This window comes from Pteronotus mesoamericanus, unplaced genomic scaffold (genome assembly GCF_021234165.1).
Source record: "Pteronotus mesoamericanus isolate MK-2021 breed Mesoamerican mustached bat unplaced genomic scaffold, CSHL_Meso_final scaffold_408, whole genome shotgun sequence".
Lineage (NCBI taxonomy): Eukaryota > Metazoa > Chordata > Mammalia > Chiroptera > Mormoopidae > Pteronotus > Pteronotus mesoamericanus.
The window spans coordinates 4,382,641-4,402,543 of record NW_026555315.1 but is presented as its reverse complement, the minus strand read 5'-3'; the positions used below and the strand labels follow the sequence as shown (position 1 = coordinate 4,402,543).

Sequence of the window (19,903 nt, the reverse complement as noted above, 5' to 3'; positions counted from 1 at the left end):
CTAGCGCGGCGCTGGGGCGGGGCCTGTGGAGGGGCGGGGCCTGCCCGGGGCCCAGGCGGGCCCGCGTCGCCGGCGCCACCTGCTGGAGCGCCGGTGACGCTGCCATTGCCACCCGGCTTGCCCCGAGGTCCCCGGCAAGGGAGACCCGGCAAGGGAAGCCAGGCAGGGCCGCGTGGGACCTCGGTGGGACCTCGATGACACCGCTGCGCTGCCCCTGTTCTCTCCTCACCCGGTTCGCCCCCGGCCTGCTCGGGGCTCGCCGGCGCTGGGTCGGACCTCCTGCTCCGCCCACATGAAGCCCTGGGTCTTAAACGGTGGCATCCCGCCTCTCCCCGCCACACGCGCAGCTGGAGCAGGGTCAGAAGAGGCGACTCAGCGGGAACGCGCGGCGAGGGACGAGCCACGGGGACTGTGGCCCGAACCCGGGAGGCCACAGGGAGCTAGGGGGTAGGGCAGAGGGTGGCCGGAGGAGGACTTCACAGGTGTGTGTGTGGCCGAGTTCTCCGCCCCCCGAAGGAGAGGAAAGGGGGGATGGGATGGTGGGTAATGGGCTGAATCAAATCCCACTAACCTCCTCTCCTACTGCAAATACAAAGGATCCTGGTAAAATGAGTTGAAAATCAATGGGGAAGGGGTTCTAGTTGCGGACTTGCAACCCGCAGGTGTTGGAGCGACCCTGAAGTTGAGCGAAGCCCTGGCAGCGTCTTTCTAGGCGGCCCACCCAGCAGAGCGGCAGGGCCACGCCTGAGGTCGGCCCCAGGCTGCAGGAGGGCATACAAAGGGGGCTGCGAAGGGACTGTCTCCTCCCTTCGCTTAGGCAGGAAGTATTGACTGTGGTCTCCTGTTAGGGGAGAGGCCAAAGCGGTCACCAGAACATGGATGAGGAAGAGAACCCTCAGCCGCAGCAAAAGAAACCAGTGAGCAGGAGAGATGAAGAAAATAGAGTTTACTTCAATGGAATTTCTTTAAAAATACATTAAGGCAGCTGCCCCGCCGCAGTCCCAAACCCAGGCCTTAAGTGCCCAAAACCCCCGGGTGCTGGCGTGCCCTGCCCTCCAGCCACGGACTTTCATAATTGGCAGGCATGCTCCAGGATTCGGGGTCCCCAACCAATCGCAAAGCCCCAGACAAGAGATAAAATAGTAACGAGAGAGGGGGCCCGGGCTCGTGGAGAACAAGAGCCAAGACACCCACACCAGGCCTGCTTCCAGCTCGGGCCTTCGATTGCCAGAGCACAGCCTGGAGTCAGAGCCTGGGGAGGGGGCGGTGCACGGGCAAGGCCAGCCGGGGATTCTGGTGCCCCTCCCTCCTGGCCCCCCCCCCAGAGCCAACCCCCAGGGCCAAGGGCCCCGCGGGGCTGGGCTGACCTGGAAGAGGAGGGCGGTGGCCGAGTTCCACAGGTCTTCTCTCAGACCCCTAACTGAAGTTTCGCCTGGTGCCTAGATGAGTATCTGGCCACCCGCTGTTGGTTCCTGTGCCCCGACCTCTCTCCTGGGCACCGCCTGTCTGCCCAACCCCCTCCTTCCACCACCCCATTCATGGGCTGCATCAGAGCTGTGGCCCTTCTGGGGCTACAGAGTGGACACACGGCAACTTGCCGAGCCGGAGAGGATGCTGAGGGGGCAGCGGACGCCAGCTGACTTGGCTGTGAGCTCCCAGCCACCCAGGAGGGCTGCCCTAGGTGCGCTGGGGAAAAGGGCCGCTGCTTTCCCGCACCTCCCCCTCAACACAGCCCCCACTTCCTGCTGTGCCTGCTTTCCCCAGAGCCCCCGGGGCAAGATGAGTCCTGCTCAGGGAGCGAGGACCCCAAGGCGAGCAGTTACAGACAGGAAGCTCTGAATGTGGGGGTTAGAAAGTGGCCAAGTTCAGCTTGGATTCCTCCCCAGAACTAGCAGCAAAGCTGCCTGAGGGCTGCAGCTACTGAGAAAGTGGACTTTGGGGAGGGTTGGGAACAATCAGTGTCCAGGAGCAATGTGACCTAGGAGGGAAGGCAGAGGGGTAAGGTAAGGAATGTGCTTTTAGCTTAAATGTCTATTAAACGAGGTGGTGGGGACCAGAGCCCAGGTGTGGGGACCAGACCCCTGCCACTGGCAAGTCCCAGCCCTCGCCCTAGGCTGGAGCCCCACCCAGGAGAGCTCTTGGGGCAGCTGGGCTAGAAGCGCAGGATGCAAGCGGCTGTTCCCCTTCGAGTGTAAGCGAGATGGAGAGGGGGCTTCAAGCTCCTTGCCTGGAGGGGCCGGGGTCCCACAGACCACGTCCCCCATGCCCGCTGGGCCCACGCAGGGAGGAAGCCCTTGCCCTGTGGGGGCTCCCACGCTGGTCGGATCAAGGCTGTGGCCTGCTCCCCAGGGCTCTTAACGCTCCGGGCAGCTGGCCGGACGGGGGGCGGGCCAGGCAGCACCTCTCAGCACAACAAGAGATTGCAGATCAAGTCTTACTTCTTTCAGGTCGCCTCCTGAGAGACCTCAGGCCACCTTCTGGCCCCCAAGGCTAGCTGTGTGTCGTCTTCATGTGGTGGAAGAGGTTACAGAAGAACTCGTACCAGAAGAAGATGAGGCCGGTGGAGAGGGCGGCCTTCAGCAGGCTGGGGGACAGGCCCTTGAAGAAGCCCTGCGCGCCCTCCTCCCGCAGCACCTGCCTGCCGCAGTCCAGGAGGCCCTGGTAGCTCCGGACCTGGGGAGAGGGAGGTGGCTCAGGTTGAGGGGGAGGTGACTGCAACATGGACAGGGCTCCACTGCTTTGTCAACACAATGCCTAGCACATCAGAGCTCCCCAGAAATACTTGCTGGATGAAGGAATGGGTATTAAAAAGAGAAAAAGTGAACCTCATTCTTTCTCTTTCAAGTGGGCTAATTCGGATGGAACCATCGAAGTGCCAAGCAATCAGCACTGGACAGAGCTCCTTCCTGCCCAGGAGGCTCCCGCCACCTGCGGCACGAACAGACCCAGGGAGGGCTCAGGACCCTCCTCACAGAGGCCCCTGGCCCCCCACCCCATCCCACTCAGCCCCCTTTAGGAAGCAGATCTGGATCTGGCTCTAATTATCTCTTTTTTTAGTTATTTATTTTTATTTTAAAAAAATATTTTATTTATTTTTAGAGAGAGGAGAAGGGAGAGAGAAAGGGAGAAAAACATCGGCTACATCTTGCACGCCCCCACCTGGGGACCTGGCCTGCAACCCAGGCAGGTGCCCTGACTGGGAATTGAACGTTTGTGCCACTGAGCTACACCACCCAGGGCTAATTTTAATTTATTGATTTGCGAGCAAGACAAACAGACAGATAATGATTTGTTGTTCCACTTACTTATGCATTCATTGGTTGCTTCTTATATGTGCACTGACTGGGGATTGAACCTACAACCTTGGCATATCAGGACGACTGTCTAATCAAAGAAGATTCCCAGCCAGGACTCATTAGATCTTAGCCTGCACAGCGCCACCCCTCTAACCTGGCCATCCTAGGTGGCCACACACCGCGCTCCCCTCCAAAGGCACCAGCATCTCCCAATGACAACGGCAGTGACGTTGTGAAGAGCCAAGCCCAAGCTCCGAGGCCTGGTGTTCAGCTGGAGCTCGCCTTCCCTCTGTGCCCTGCCCTTCTCCCCCACAGGCCACCCCTCCAGCGAGGGGCGAGGGCCGGGGCCGCCTGCAGGGCCAGCTCACCTGGCCGAAGGCAGCTCGAGCCCGCTCAAACCCTCCGACTTGCAGCCGTTTTTTGAAGAGGTCCAGGGGATACGTGAGGGTCTTGCTGATGACTCCAGCTCCACTGCCACAAAGCAGGTTTTTGAGGTTTTCTGACCCAGAAAAGTGGGATTGAGGGGAAAAATGAGAAAATTGCAGTTGAGGGTAGGCAACGTCAAGGTCATGAGCTCCGTCCTGCACCACAGAAAAAAAACCCACAAACATGCCTGCTCCCAGAGGATTTTAATCCAGGAAAGAGAGAACCAGACAGCCCCTTCTGGCAGGAACGACAAGGGACGGCACGCAGGGTGGGCTGGGGGCAGGACCGGCCTGGGCCTTTACTAGTCACTGCCCCCGCTGGAGGCCGCAGGGGCCCGGCTCTGCGGTGCCACGTAGTTTGGGCTGATGAGCAAACAGGAGGCCCCTCCTCCTCCACCTCCTTCCATAACAAAAACCACGTAAAACACACAACCAAAGGCAGGCAGTCTGCACGCGGGACCTCAGACAAAACGAACACCATGACCAGCAGCTGAAAATAAATGTCGCTGATGCCACTGACAGGTGCGGCAAGGGCTGGGAGAGAGAAGGGCATCTGTGAGGGGTCGCGTTTCAGAGCCGGCCTCAGAGGCCTGTGGGGTCTGAGTGTCAGACAGGAAAACTATTTCCTGCGGGATTCAGAAAGGGACGCTACGGCTCAGGCGTGTGGCGGAAAAGGGGCCTCGGTTCCCTTCTGCGCGGGGGCTGTCTCACCGTTTTTCTTTCCTTCGGCTGGCGTGACCCACTCGTACGCGTGCTTTAGGGAGTTGTAGAAGGAGAACTGGAAACCGGCGTAGGGGAAGATGGCGATCAAGGTGGGGTTCAGGCCTTTGTAGAAGACCGAGGGGCCTTCGGTCCTGTACATGGTGGCCACGGCATTCCTCAGGGTTTTATACACCTGGGAGCACACACACAGCTCGAGTGAGCGCAGTGAGGACACAGCCCACCACATGTACGCCCCCACGCCACGACCGGGGGCGTGACTACTCCTGCCGAGAGGACGAACAACATGCTGGACAAAAATTCCAACCGTGGGCGTTCCTAGTGACTCCCCTTCCAGCTATCTACATGGCTGATGCATCTGCACGAGTGCACAAAGCGCGTGCCCTCCTGCGAAACAGCAGAAGCCGTGACATCCACCCTCAGATGACTGGGCACATACATTACAGCACACCCACACAAAAGAACACAGGAACACGGTGTAACGGCTACAACAGGAGGAGGCGGCCTGTGTGCCTGACAGGGACTAGTCCCCCGAGGATCACAGCCAACACAGAAGGGCAGGCAGTGCTTGCAGAGGAAATGGATGCGTGCAGGATTGAGCGCCGGCCTGCGAACCAAAGGGTCACTGGTTCGATTCCCAGTCAGGGCACATGCCTGGGTTGCGGGCCAGGTCCCCAGTAGGGGGCGTGCGAGAGGCAACCACATGTTGATGTTTCTCTCCCTCTCTTTCTCCCTCCTTTCCTCTCTCTATCTGAAAATAAATAAACAAAATCTTTGAAAAAAATTCTCAAAATAATATGGCAATCTGATCTCAAGTCTCATGTTCCAGATTTCCAGCTGCCTTCCCTGTCCAGCCCACTGTTTTGTATTTGTTCTGATTCCCCCCTGGAGGTGTGGGCTCCCCGTGAGGCTGTGAGCACCATACATCGTGCTGAGCACGGTTCCCCGGCCTATGCCAGCTTTGTTCCCTCTCAGAAGAGCCCCAACTCCGGGGCCACCTACTGGTACTCGGGTGCCCCTTTTCAGGCCGGGCCACTCACCCTGGGCTCACCCTGGGCTGCAAAGCGGGTGCGGAGGACGTCCACGGGATGCACGGCGAGGGTGGCCACGCAGGCAGACAGGCCGCCGCACACAAAGTGCACGGAGGAGTCGCGGGCATCGCACACACCGGCTCTGTGCACCAGCTTAGTCAGCATTTCAAACGACAAAAACTGCAAGAGTGCGTGACAAGGTCATTGATAAGCACCGCCCAAATAGACCGCCTATCACCCATGACCCATGACCCAAGTGGGGCCCAGTCTGAGGGACACAGAAATAATCTCTCTGAGCAGTGACAGAACACAATAAACATAATTTCAGGCTGCTCAGGTGCCATTTTATGCTCCGCTGAAGTTGAGCCAAATGCTCAAAGTGTTAAGAAAATAATTGAGAAAAACTTTGTATCACAAAATTCTACGCATTAGCTTAAGTTTCCTGAGACCTGGGAGGAGGTGGTCGTATCTGATCCTTGGCAGGGGACCCCCTCCAGTGCCACCGGCAGCCACGCTGTCTGAGAAGTGTCCTGTCCTGGGGCAGGACTTCGGTCGGGAGAATTCCACACAGTCTGCATTCCGCAGTGTCATCCCCCTTACGCTCAGATTTCCTCCAGCCAACTCAGGACGGCTCGGGCCGAGAGCACAGCCGCCGTGCTGCCTCACCCTCGCCACGCTGCAGTGCCTGCGTGCCGGGCGCACAGACAGGACAGCAGGGGCGCATCAGCGCGGTGTGCACCTGACCCGAGAAATGGCTGTGACATCGGGGGAAGAGCAGGCCGGGCCACTCTGGCGCCAGCTGCCCAGCAGGGAATCCTGGCTCTGCCACTTTCTAGCCAGTGTCATTGGTTGGGTTCATTACACAAGCCCTCTCTGCCTCAGTCTTCTCGTCTGTAAAACTGGGGTGAACCTGTCTCCAAGGACTGTTGTGAGATACCAGAGGTAAAATGCGTAGAACGGGGCCTGATCCGCTGTTAGCACTGCACAGGGCCCTTCGCCGTGTGGTATATACACGGTGAAATAAACCAGCACTCAGTGGGAGAATGAACAAACAAGAGTTCAGAACTTGGATCCTGGCCCCAGACCCACCGCTTGCAGGCTGCGGGCCCCGGCAGCTCCCCTGACCTCTCTGATCTACACAACACTTGCTCTACCTTCCTCACCGCGCTGCTGGGAAGGTCAAAGGAAGCACACATGTGAAAGTGCTGTTTTGGAAAGTGAAAAGCATTGTGCCACCATTTGCCAAGCCCCACTGCAGCTGTGGTGTCACAGTCTCCCAGGGGCAGCACCTCCTGTTCAGTCGGTGCTCAGGCCCTGGGGCGGGGGCAGGGACAAGGGGTGGGAAGCCAGTGGAACAGCTCAGTGTGACTCATCAGTCTGTTGGGTGGGCTCCCAGCTAAGGCCTGTGAGAAGTGTGAGGCTGGCCTCCTGCTGCCCGACCCCAGGCAGCGTCCCTGGGCTCCTTCCACTGAGCAGCTGGACCGCGGGGCCTGGCGGTTCCCTGACACCTACTTGGACAGCTCCGTAGCCTACAGAGAGAAGCTGGGCTGGGATGTGTCCCTTCCAGAATGCTGCCGGGCCCTCCTCCTGCAGAATCTGCCTCGCGGCCTGCAGGATCCCATGGTACTTCGCGTTGGGGTCCCTGCGAGACAGGCGCTCAATCTGAAGCTAGGAATCAAAATCAAAAGGTCAGGACAGTAAGGGCAGGGCTGAGTGACAAAGAGAAATTTCAGGAAAGATAACAAAGACAACAGAGTGCTTCTCCTTCACAGAATGTCAAGCTCTGAGGAACTGCTTTGGCAAGAAAAGAGAGAACCTGTCCTCTAGTCCATTACATGGAGAAAAAGGGCAAAGGGTACCTGAAAACGGATCTTGATGACATCCAAGGGGCTGATCAAGGCTCGAGTGACAAGTCCAGACACAGACCCAGCCACTGCCACCTCGAAATTGGAGATATTCCTGCCATCTGCCTTGGGGTCATAGCCGACCATCCCTGCCTCTGGCCCATACAATGTCCATCAGCTTCAAGCTAAATGCAAAAGTCAGGATTAAATACCAGAGCAAGTTCTTAGGGTCTCTGCTCACGCATCACCTCCTCAGAACAGCTCCCTGCCCAGCCATCTAAAACAGGGCCTGCTTTAGTACCTTCTTTGATTCCCTCAGAGGAGGACAGCAGCCTTTCCCATTAACTCACTGTGACATTAACTCAAGCTGCTTTTCCCCAGGCACCTGGGAGGAGCAGTTTAAAACATCGGGTAAGTGGCTGAGAGGCAAAGCCTCTCCCCAGGTACCCCAGGGGCTGCTCAAGGTACAATAAGCAGGGTCAGTTCCCTGCAGGGGAGGAATGAAGAGGGTATTTTTATAAATAAGCAGACTGCATAGCTGGACATAGTCTTAGATCTCAGATCGAGAAGCCTGAATTCAAGTTCTGCCTCTCGCATGTACCTTGGGCAGGTTTCGTTAACCTGGGCTCAGTTTCCTCTTCTGGAAAGCGGGAATGATGCCTACCCTGCCTAGCCCAGACTGCTGCCAGGCTCATGCAAAAAACCATATGTGAAAAGTTTATTAAAAATGGTTAAAGACTTAAAAACATGAAAGTCCAGTGGTGGCTTTACTTTTTCTGTTGTTCAAATTTCCTTCTTTATACCAATAATCCTTGCCATTGAGCTAAAGGGACAAAATAAAAATGAAATAGGATCATATGTATGGTATATAGAACACAGCACGCAGAAAATGGAGGGGGGCGCTGGGGTGAGAGGCAGCGCGTGGGGTGTGTGTGAGGCTGCCGAAGCCGCCCCGTTCTCTTACTGCGGGAGCCCCAGGTGCTGCGCGGTGCAGGTGCCCCGTCCCGAGCGTGTGTTCAAATAAAGGTCTCTGCAGATGTACCTGCGTGTGAACACAGGTGTCCACGTGAGTGTTTTTGCTCCCAGAGTCCGAAAAGACCCCCGCGAGGTGGACACCCACGTGTCCAGGTGCCCCAGGTGTGTGCGGGGTTTTGCATCCTGCGTCCCCGAAGAGGCTTCTCAGGTCAGGCAGACACACGCGCGTACAGTCCCCGCCCCCGCGTCAGTACCTGCGCATGTGTGCTCCCTCCGGAGAACGAGGGTGCAGGTCCCCGAACAGACCGCGACGAGGGAGAAAGTAGAGGTCACTCACCCCCTTCCTAGGGCACCGCCCGGTTTCCCTAGCTCTGCTCTCCTCCGCCCGCCTCACTCAGTCAACAGCAAAAATAAATGGCTGTCGAAAGTAACTGACGGGCCCTTGAACCAATCATCGTGCAACTTTCGACAAAGGCCGGACCAATGGTTGCACAGTTGTTACCGAACAACCCCTCCCACAAGTGTCACTGGGTAACGTAGTCCTTCGCTACCGCAGCTGTTCCCCTGCGAGGCGCAGAGCCTCCAGGGAAATGTAGTCCTGAGGAGTGCGCGTGTGCGAATGTTACCCCTGCAACGGAAGGAAGCTGATCCCGAAGTCAGGACTCCGAAGTCGTTGCGATCACCCTGCAGGCGGTTGACGGTTGGCGAGTGCTAAACTTGACCCGCTTTCCTCAAAACCCTTCTAGTCCCCGAACCCGGATAATATGCCGAGAAGCTTAGTAAAAACCTGGAGGATATGGGGGAAAGAATAGATGGGTTTTTAAGATCAGGAAGGGGACGGCAGAAATAGAGGTTTTGTATCCTCCTACGGTTGTTGAAACATAAAGACACATTACAGAAGATGCAGAAATTAAGGGGGAAATGACTCATCCTACCGCTGTCAGGCAAGTAACGTCAGCGTTTTACAAGACAGTATTTCTTCCTGATTTTTAAATTGCATTTTTCACACTAGTGCAATCATTTTGACGCATATTTTAAAAACATTACACAACTTAAAAATATTTCATACATTTACAAAAGTAGAGAAAATAGCCTAATGTATCAACCTACAGTCGTTCCTCAACGATTAACCAACTCATGGTCAATCTTGTTTCCTCTATACTTGTACCTACCTTCCCCTTCCCCTCCAACAGTATGTTGAAGTAAATACCAGACATCCAGTGATTTTACCAGTAAACATTTCAGAATGTATCTTTAAAAGACAAGTATTTCCTTTTATAAAACCTCCCCCAAAACTATCAAATACCCCAAAAATCAGCAATAACTTCCTAATACCAAATGCCAAGTTAGTATTTACATTTTCCTGATTTGCCTATAAATGTCATTTAAAAAAAGTTTGTCTGAATTGAGATCCAGATCACACATTGCAACTGGTTAATATATTTCTTAAGTCTTTTTAAATCTATTGTTTCCCTCTTCCTCTTTTTCACTTGCACTTTCTTTCATTTCCGTTTCGGTTTTTCTTTCTTTTCCTTCCTCTCCTTGTTCTGTTTTTTAAGAAACCAGGTAGTTTGTCCTCTAGAGTTTTCCTCAGTCCAGATCTTGTGGGTGGCATCCCCACGGCATTGTTTTAATATCTTCCTCTGCCCTCCTATGTTCTCTGCATATTGGTAGTTACATTTAAAAAGTTTAATTAGATCAGGTTTGATTTTTTTTTTTACAAGATTACTTGTATGGTATTGTATACTTTCATGAGGTGGATCATAACACCTGCGTGTTTCTCATCTTGTGATGTTTTCAGCACTGATGGTCATTGCATTGATGAGGCATTGTAAATGATGATACCATTTCAGCTTTATTAGCTGGAATACCTATGAAGAGGAACATCCCTTTGTTGGCTAATTGATTACATGACGTACATTTCATATAAGTAAGGTATGATAGATGTGTAATTCTTAACCTTTAGCAGTTTTCAAAATAATTGGTTCCTTAGTATGTCCAAAGGTTATTAATCAATGAGGTTTATTTTGTTATACACTTTTTTAAAAAAGATTTTATTTATTTATTTTAGAGAGAGGGGAAAGGAGGGAGAAAGAGAGGGAGAGAAACATCAATATGAGAGAGAAACATTGATCAGTTGCCTCTCACATACACCTCAATGGGGAACCAAACTCACAACCTAGGCATGTGCCCTGACCTGGAATCAAACCCACGACCTTTTGGTTTATGGAATGGCACTGCAACCAACTGAGCCACAGTGGCCTTCCAACGGTCATCCAGTGGAAGAGCCAGCAGGACTTTTGGCTGCAGGCTAATGGTAGACTGAGCCAGACTCAGAGGACCACAGGTCTCAGAGCTGCAAAGACTCAGGACCAGGCCAGGGCCCAGAGGGACTAGGCGGCGTGTCCAATGTCTCCCAAGGTCAAATGGCAAACTGGTAGCTAAGCAGAGAGATTGATGGCAGGCGCCAGTTTCCTGGTCTTACACCTGGTTCTAGTTTTTGCATAGTTGAAATCTGGTCATTTAATTTTAAGTTAAATGTTCTAAGCAAATCATATCATGTGAAGAGAGAAACAGGAAACTAACGGTTCCCGTCAGGTTAGGGAAGTGAATCCTTCTGTGACCTCATCAACATTTACCCTAAACAGAGCTATTAAAAGCACCTTTGGACTTTCCCCGCCTCCTGCCTTGTCCTGGGAGGGAGTAAGTGCTACCTCTGTGGCCTGGCACAAGGAGTTGGCCTTCATCAGCTGCCGCAGGCAATGACCCTCCAGCAGAGGCGAAGAAGCTCTTCCTGCCTGAGTGGGTGGTCCGCCATGCCACCCAGAAGAGGCCTGAGAGCCAGGAGGTGACTTGCTGTGGCTCTTCGGCAAGGCATTGTTTCTTTGTGCTGCAGTTTCTCCATCTGTAAAGACGGGGGGGGGGGGGGGCGTGGCGCAGGGGGGTGCAGCGCTGAGCTCCAGGGTGCCCATGCCTCGCTGCCTCTGGGCCACCACAAGTACAAACAAAATCTACATTTTTAGTAAGCATTGCAAGGGCTTCAACTTCGGCTGAAACAAGAATCATTTGGGACGTTCATTTAGAAATGCAGGTCATGGCCTGGGAATAAGCATTTTGGTTGGTGGCCCCCATTTGGACAGACACTGAATTGGGGATCCACCTCTCAGCTGATCATCCGAGCTTCCCTGTTTCTCCTTTCCAATGACTTGGGCCGCGAGGAAGGAACTATGATTCCCATCACTTCTTTTCCCTCATTAAATATTTATTGAGCCCTGCCTGGCGTGGCTCAGTGGATTGAGTGCCAGCCTGCGAACCAGAAGGTCACTGGTTCGATTCCCAGCCAGGGCACATGCCTGGGTTACAGGCCAGGTCCCCAGTTGGGGGCATGCGAGAGGCAACCAATATATGTATCTCACACGTCGATGTTTTTTTCCCTTCCCTTCTCTCTCAAGATAAATAAGTAAAATCCAAAAAATCGAATAAATAAATAAATAATTTATCTATTTGGCTATTTATTTGGTTATTTATTTATTTATTTATTTATTTATTGAGGAACTGCATGGCCAGACGCTGGTTTAGATGCTGGGGATAGAGCAGTGAACAAAGTAGAACTTCTTCCCTGTTGGAGCTGACTCTCTTTCCCTTAGTGATGTGCATTAAAGGTTCCTCCCTATCTTTTCGTGCCTTGAAAGCTCATTTCTCTTCACAGTGGTGCGCTGCTCGGATGTATCACACAGTTTGTTCATTTGCTCACCTATTGAAGCACGTCTTGGTTGCTTCCGCAGTTTAGCAATTAAATAAAGCTGCTATAAATATCCATGTGTAGGTTTTTGTGTGGACATAGTGTCCATCATTCTTATTTACTTGTTTTTTTAAACATTGGGGCTTTGAGTTTGAGGAAATCGTGAAACGCCAGCCACTGCTGGAGGGTTCTGGAGGAAGTTCCGACCGCCCGCAGGGGCCAAAGACAGAGGCACTTCTGACCCAGTTCCTTTTCTCGTCCTTTCAGATTAACTCAGCAAATGACTCAAACACTAGTGAACTAACCGAGGGAAAAAAAGAAAAAGAAAGAGAGGATTTACCGTCCAGTAACTTTCAAGAGCTGATTTCCGACGCGTTTCAACTTTCTTCTGTTGCTCTCCTCAGCAGAGCTAAACACAAAGAGGCTACAAAGCATCCCTGTCCACTCACAGGCAGAGGCTCCCAAGTCTGCCGGGCGGTCTCCAGGCTGCCAGCTTTCTGGCGTTCAGCGTTTGGTTCTCTCTGACCAGACCCTCTGCCTCGCCCGTCACCCATCTCTGAGTTTCCCTGAGAAAGTATTTCCTGCTGAGTCTGAGGGCGGCTGGTCTTCCGTGGCCCCCGTGTGCCGGAGGGGAGAGTGGGTGCATCTGCGTCGCGGAGGAGTGGCTGGCGTGCCTGTCAACCGCAGACCAGACCACGGCTTTCCCCACGACTGCTGGTCCCACCAGAACCGATGATGACTACATCTGGGAACCTCAAATCCGGATGTTAAGCTGAACAATAAAAATTGAACAGCCCAATAAACGAGTTAGGGACTTATGGGAGAGGCCTGAGCAAACATTTCACAAAGAACGATACAGATGAGCAATAATCAAGTGAACATCATTAGTCAGAAGGAAATGCAAACTAAAACCATGATGGCCTGCCACCACATACCCACCAGAAGGGCTGGCATTAGGGAGACGGAGGACACCAAATGGTGGCAGGGCTGCGGCGAGGCTGGGACCCTCACCCAGTGCCCGTGGAGTGCAGATGGCACGGGCAGTTTCTTATGAAGCTAAATATCTATACACCTGTGACCGACCAGTGCCGCTCCCCTGGACTTCCCAGGCCTTTGTCCTCTGGTCCTGTTTGCTCCTCCAGGAACTCAACATGTGGGAGCCTGTGTGCTCTGTGTGTGTGTCATTATAATCAATTACATATATAATTTGCAGTTTCAACCATTTTTCAGTGTACAATTCAGGGGCATCAATTCTGTCTACCATGTTGGGCACCACTATCTGTTTTGGAAACTCTTTCATTACGTCAAACAGAAACTCTGAACCCATTGAGCAATAACTTCCCTTTCCCTTCTCCTCCAGCCCCTGGTAACCTCCAATCTACTTTCTGTCTCCATGGACTTGCCTGTTGTAGACATGTCACGGAAGTGGGACCATACAGTATCTGTCCTTTTGTGTCCGGTTTATTTCACCGAGCATAATGTCCTCAAGGTTCATCCCCTTTGAGGCATGTAGCAGAGCTTCGTCATTTTCATGGCTGACTAATGTTCCATTTGCATGGCTAGGTGGACTGCGCTTTGCCTATGCCTTCGTCTCTTGGTGGGCACTGAAGTGGTTCCCGCCTCTCGGCCTTTGTGAATAATGCCGCAGCAGACGGTGGCATACAAGCATCTGTTTGAATTCTTATTTTCAGGTCTTCTGGGTATATGCCTCGCAGTGGAATCACTGGATTTTATGGTAGTTCTATGTTTAGCTTTTTGAGGAATCATCAAACTGGTCTCCACAGCAATTTTACATTTGCACCAGCAATGGGTGAGGGTTCCAATGTCTCCACGTCCTCATTAATAGTTTTTTTTTTCTTTCCTCCCTTCCTTCCTCCCATATGCTTTTGCCTATACAATGTGTCATTCTTCCCCCAGCATCTCTCTGAAGCCATTCCTGACCCTGTCGAAGTCTGGTCCTCCTCCCCCTGCCCATCCTGGGAGAGGACCATTGCTCCGTGTCCCGCACATCACGCCGTGCGCTCCCGGAAGGTTGGCGTTTGGTGCAGTCCTGATTCATCAGTCTGTGTCCCCAGCACCTGGCACAGGCGCGTGTTCCGAATGCTCTGTAGACCCCGTGCAGTGCAGAGATGGAAGGATCAGCACCCCGCTTGGGCGCAGAGGGAGGTGGCTTCCCCCTCCCACACCTGCTTCCACCGCTGAAGGTATTTATAGACAGGGAAATGGGGGTGGGGATTACACGTGCAGGGGAGCTGAATAGAGACGGCGGGGGCACCTTTGGATGACTGCTTTTGCGCACCCTTTGAGGGATACACCTGCTTCTGAGGCCCCTTGAACTCTGGAGAACAAGAGATGTCCAGAAACGCAGGGATTGGACCCTTGGTAGGAGGGCATGAACGGCGGGGTTCCAGGATTAGATTCAGCTGCCAGAAAAGGGACAGAACCCCACAGAAACAGTGGCTTCAATTCATCAAAGTCCAGAGTGAGCCGTGCAGGGCTGGGTTGGCAGCTGCCTCCAAAACTTCCCCGGGGCGCGGGCTCTCTCCCGTTCACCGAGCCACCATCCCAGGGCGCGGTCCTCAGGGTCTGAGTCTGTTCGGCAGCCGGGATCCCAGCATCGGGGCGGAGGAAGGACCGAGGAGAAGGCGGTCTGGGGAGGCACCTGGAGCTGCCCCGGGAGGCTTGCTCGGGTCCTCTTGACCAGAACTCAGTCACATGGCCGCACTGAAATGCGCAAGTGGCTGAGATGGTCTTTATTCTGGGCAGCCAGGTACAAACTAAAAACTGAGCATTCTAATACCACTATGGATGAGGAGAGGAGGAAGAAGAGGAGGGGAGAAAATGGCAGCCAGCAAACCTGCCTCCCGCAGACGGACGGACGAAGACAAGCACGTATTGAGTGTCGTAAGTACCATGCTTCCTGCATCGTACTTGATATTTTAATGTATTAGTTGCTTCTGCTCCAAACCCTCGAAGGCCGTCAGGCCTTGTATCCCATTATGAAATGAGGAGGAAAACAAGCTCAGAACATTGGTTACAGAGGCAGTGGAGTGTAGAGCTAGGACTAGGAACTTTGTCATGGGCCGAATGCTGTGCCCCCCACCCCAAATCCCTGTGCTGGAGCCCCAGCCCCCAGAGTGACGGTATTAGGAGGGGGCCTCCGGGTGGTCGTTCGCTTTAGACAGAGCCATGCAGGTGGAGTCCTTATGACGGGTGAGTGCCTTTATAATCAGAGCTTGCGCGCTCCGCCTTGGCGGGGACACAAGGAGGGGGCAGACATCTCAAGCCAGGACCAGAGCCTGCACGGAGATTGGGATCTGCCGTCACCTTGACCTTGGACTGCCCCGCCCACGGTGTTTTGTTCTGGTGGCCCGAGCTGACGGAGACAGACTTCAACACTCTTCCGGCCGCAGCGGCTGCCTTGAGAGCCTGAGAGTAGAGCGCAGACGGGGAAGCTCAGCCATCTTCCCGATGCTCAGAGCAGCTCTCCAGGCCAGAAAAGGATGCCAAGGTCTAGAGGAAAAACAATCAGTGATGTTTTTTAATATACAATTGCCCCCTTGTTTTTAACTCTTAAAGTGAGGGGTGCAGATTGGGAGCAGGAAGACAATGTTCTTGCAGGTCTGATCCACACACGCTGTGCAAGGTTGGGCAAAGGTGTGGGCAAGACCCCGTCAGTGCCTCTGGGTGTCCGCACCCCCCCCCCAGGAGGAGGAGGAGGAGAGGCTGCGCGGGGCTCTCCGCATTGGGATCCCTGGGGAGCTTCGCGAGGAGCACCGCTTCCCCTCCTGTGTGCCTTCCCTCTTCAGTGAGGTTCCAGAACCTGATATCATAGCCAACAATGTTTTTATCTTTTTAAAAATGTATCGGGGTACGAATACTTGGCATGAGACCTGCCCCCCTGCGTTTCGTGTGTACAGTGTGCTTTGTTGCCTGTGTTGCACGGCAGGTCTGCAGGGCTTTTCATCTTAGCTGCAACCTCCGCCGGCCTGCGGGTCGGTGAGCCTGCTCTCCCCTCGCCCGCTCTCCCCTCGCCCGGCCGTGGCAGCCGCCACTCCGCTCTCCGGCTCTGTGACCTTTAGGAACTGCTGTAGCAACTCATGTAAGCGGAACTGTGTGCTCTTTGTTCTTCTGTGACTGGCTTATTTTGCTGAGCATGGTGTCCTCAAGGTCCATCCGTGTGGTCATGTACTCCATTACTTTCTTAAGGCTGAGTAGTATCTGTGTGCGTGTGTGCATGTGTGCGTGTGAGATTTTCTTTATCCATTTGCCTGTTGATGGATATTCAGGTTGTTCCCACATCTTGGCTGAATAGTGCTGCAATAAATACAGGAATGTTAATAATATCTTTGAGATCCTGATTCCAATTATTTTGGATAAACACCCAGAATTGGGGTTGCTGGGTCAAATGGAAGTTCTGTGTTTTTTTTTTTGTTTGTTTGTTTGTTTTTGTTTTGTAGCCATTTTCAGGGACCTTAAGGACTTCAGTGTCTTTAAGGCTCGTAACATGGCCTTACTATTGCCAGTTCTCTCTAAATTTCTGCAGAAACACATTCAGGTAAGCAGATACTGACTGGCTTGTGTTTAATTTTTGAGGAAGCTGCCACACTGCTTCCCATAGAGGCTGTGCCGATGCGCATGCCTAGCAGCTGGGTGCAAGGCTCCAGCTTCTCCTCTGCTCTCTGACGCTTGTGGCTTTTGCCCTTTTTTTTTTTTTTTTTTGCTAATAGTGATCCTGACAGACATGACATTTTGTTCTGAGAAAAGTAACCTCTCCCCACAAGTGACTGTTCTCAGGCTATAAAAGTGTTTGAAAGAGCAACTTTACAGAAAGTATTTGTAAAAGAGCTTGTATTCCTTATGCAGAACAAAATGTTTCGAATTTTGTCCAAAGAAGACTTTCTGAACAGATGTGAATGACTTTGTGATAGGAGTCCTCGGCATTTCAGCTACGGGCACAGCACCTCCACCCCCAGACTCAGTGACTGTGCATTACAGTGATTTTGTCTGCTGGCTCCAGTGCAGGGGGCAAGAGAGGCGGGGACGGGACTTCTCAGAGCTTGCCTAGTCGTGGGGTCTAACCACGAGACGCACAGTTCTGTCCCGGGACCTCCATTGCCAAACCCCTTCAAACAGCCTGATAGTTCAGCAGGGCAGTGAGATCAGAATCAGGAGGGGAAATCAATACTTTCCCACACACGAATACACCAGTTAGATGGTATGGGAGGAGGGGGGCCTCTGATTTACACTGTCAACAAAACAGATAGGCCGTCTGAGAGCAAACAGTGTAAGAACCTGCAGGACCTCCAGGCGGAAACCCCGAAGCCATTCCCGAGGGCCCGGAACGGGAACGCCCAGCGTGCTCTGTCTTGGGTAGAAAGGCTCCACATCGCAAAGGCAGCTTCTAAATTCAACCCCATCCAAAGAAAATCACGGGGGAGGGGAGAGGGAAGGTGTTTGCTTTTTATCTGAAAGGAGACAAGCTGATTCCAAGTTTACACTGAAAACACAAACAAGCAAGAAGAGCTGGAACAGAAGGAAGGGAAGGGAGAGCCACGGGGGGAGGGCTGGCCCGCTCTGCAGCCGCTGGTCTAGGCCAGCGTCCGGAGCACGGGCCCAGGACACGGACAGTGTGACGGGACGGACAGCCCAGAAACAGGACGCACCACGTGGAAACTCAGCACGCACAATGCACCCTCTCAGCTCGGAGCCGGGCAGCTGGTAGCCACCTGGAAAGAGACAGATGCGACCTCATGCCGATTGCCAGGACAGCCTTCAAATGGGGCAAAGGCTTAAACGTAAAAAAGAGAGAGAGGTGAAGTCCTTCGCCCTCAATAAGGACCAGCGCTGTGGTGGGCACGGGTGGGCCAGCAGCAGGTGGGACTTAGAACATCATTCTCTGCAATCTTATTCACCCTACTCAGGTGGCTTGTTTTTCAATCTAAGTTTCTTAAACAACTTACTCCCTGGTCACTTCCAAAGCATAAGAGGGACCTGTCTAAGGCCACCCCAGAGCCTGGGGCCCTACCCAGGCGCGGCTGCTCCCGCCTGCCCTGCGGGTAAGACCGGCTGAAGCAGGCTGGGTGCAGGCGCGGTGGGGGCGGGGGGGGGCCCCCGGGACAAGCGAGGGGCAGTCTTGCCTCCACCTTCTCAGTTGGGCGGACAGACCAGTGACAGATAAAATGAGGAGGCGGGGGCAGGAGTTCGGGGTTTTGAGTCTGGGAGCTGATCAGGGAAGGCCTCTCAGAGGATGTGGGTGTGTAGAGCTGGTTCTCACGTCAGGTTGGGGACTAGCAGACAAGCAGAGAGGAAGAGAGACCCTGGCCTCAGAGCAGAATTGCTAAAGCCAGGGACACCAGGAGGGGCCTAGGGGGCCAAGAGGTAGAGAATGGACTAGGCTCCCACTGAAAAGGCCCTGAACGCCAACACTGTGATGGGCACTGGTCCCATCGTACCTAAGGGGACACAATTCTGTCAGCTCCTCCAGACAACCTGGCATGACGTTGGCTTGTTTTTACAACCAATGGAGAAAGCAGAGGTTGAGGTCCCGGCCCAAGGTCACACAGCCCGGAGCGAGGCCGCGGGTCTCGTGACTCCGACCTCGAGCCCGTTCTCCTGTGTCGCACTGCTCCTGGGGGCCGGAGTCTACACTCAGTCCTCTCAGCACCTTGGCAGCTGGGCACGTTTTCTCAGCAGGAGACAGGAGGTGTGGAAGGGCAGTGTGGGGACAACCAGGCTGCGCTGGGGGAAGAGACAGGGTGGAGGGGGGGGGGCCTCAGAGGGTGGCCAGAGGGGCGTGTTCTCGCAGCCGCGTCCGGCCACAGGGGGCTGCCCTGGCGCCACACGGGGCTGCCCTGGCGCGGGGCGGCCTCTCCCAAGTCTCCCGTGCTGCGCCCTCCGCTTCCCTCACCCCCTCCTCAGGGCCTGGCCCCGCGTTCCCGTTCTGCTGATGCCGAGCGGGGAGTGTGAGGTCTCCCCCGGGGCTGTAGCTGCAGGGCCACCTCTGTGCTCACAGCCCGATCCGGGGTCTCCTTCTCAGGATTGTCCCCAGAGCTACAGGTGACACACCCTGCTGCACACCCTGCTGCTCCAAGACGTCTGTCCACAGGCACCTCAAATCCAACCTGCCCACACTTCCTCCCCGCCCCCTCACCTCTGGGTTCCCTACCCCAATCCACAGGAAGCCCAGGTCCCTTGCTGCTCAAAGGAGGGTCCGAAGGCTCACTGCTACTCTGCCCGCTGAAATACGGCTCACGTCTGCCAGCTGCTTTTTGTCCCTGCTGCCCCTCTTTGGCCAGGACGGCTGCAGTGACCTCACACCTCGCCCCCCCTCCACTGTTCTAGCCCAAATAGCGCTGTGTGTACTCTCTGCTTAAAGTCCTCCGGGGTATGGCCTCTTCAAACCTCGCACGCGCGTGTTCAGAGCAAAACTGTTCACAATACCGGAGTGGAGGCAACTGAAATGTCTGTCACTGCAGGCATGGGGGACCCAACTGTGTGCTGTGTCCATACCATGGAACAGTATTCAGTCACACGAGAAATGAAGTCCTGACACATGCCACCACCTGGCTGGGCCCTGAAACCGCGATGCTCGAGAGGAGCCAGACACAAAGGGCCGCACATTGCCCGGCTGCATCTGTAGGAAATGTCCCAAGTAGGCAAATCCATAGAGACAGAAAGACAGAAAACCAGGGGCTGAGTGTGGCGGGGGAAAACGGGAAGGGACAGGCCGCGGGTACGTGGTTACTTTCAGGGCTGATGGAAACGTTCCAAAATTGATGGCGTAAGTGTGAATTACACTCAACACTGAGTGGCACACTTTAAATGGTTGACTTGAGGACAAGTAAGTTGTGTCTTAATTAAACCATCC

General features: G+C 53.9%; 1 protein-coding gene and 1 non-coding gene across 5 annotated transcripts; both read right to left on the bottom strand.

The window, feature by feature from the left end:
* Positions 1-1,492: 1,492 nt before the first annotated feature.
* On the bottom strand, positions 1,493-8,678 carry SLC25A19 (solute carrier family 25 member 19). Of its 4 annotated transcripts, none has more exons than XM_054593236.1 (8): positions 8,629-8,678; positions 8,281-8,358; positions 7,332-7,501; positions 6,985-7,140; positions 5,482-5,652; positions 4,433-4,616; positions 3,665-3,795; positions 1,493-2,673 (listed from the first exon to the last, which is right to left on the bottom strand). In XM_054593236.1, exons 3-8 carry the CDS (start codon positions 7,461-7,463, stop codon positions 2,491-2,493), a joined length of 957 nt encoding a protein of 318 aa, XP_054449211.1. In that variant the 5' UTR covers positions 7,464-7,501; positions 8,281-8,358; positions 8,629-8,678; the 3' UTR covers positions 1,493-2,490. The 4 variants fall into 4 exon arrangements, with proteins under 4 accessions (XP_054449211.1, XP_054449208.1, XP_054449209.1 ...); XM_054593233.1 differs by having other exon boundaries at positions 8,546-8,663; XM_054593234.1 differs by lacking the exon at positions 8,281-8,358 and having other exon boundaries at positions 8,546-8,663.
* Positions 8,679-16,485: 7,807 nt separating this feature from the next.
* Positions 16,486-16,613, bottom strand: LOC129086721 (small nucleolar RNA SNORA33). The gene has a single exon (XR_008530842.1). It is a non-coding gene; the product is annotated as a small nucleolar RNA SNORA33 (small nucleolar RNA).
* Positions 16,614-19,903: the final 3,290 nt, after the last annotated feature.

Coding starts and splice junctions, on each gene's coding strand:
- SLC25A19 (XM_054593236.1), bottom strand. CDS start 7,463: ATGGTCGGCTATGACCCCAAGGCAGATGGCAGGAATATCTCCAATTTC. Junction 7,141..7,331: donor TCATCAAGATCCGTTTTCAG/GTACCCTTTGCC, acceptor TTTGATTCCTAG/CTTCAGATTGAGCGCCTGTC. Junction 4,617..5,481: donor CAGCCCAGGGTGAGCCCAGG/GTGAGTGGCCCG, acceptor GTGTGCTCCCAG/GTGTATAAAACCCTGAGGAA.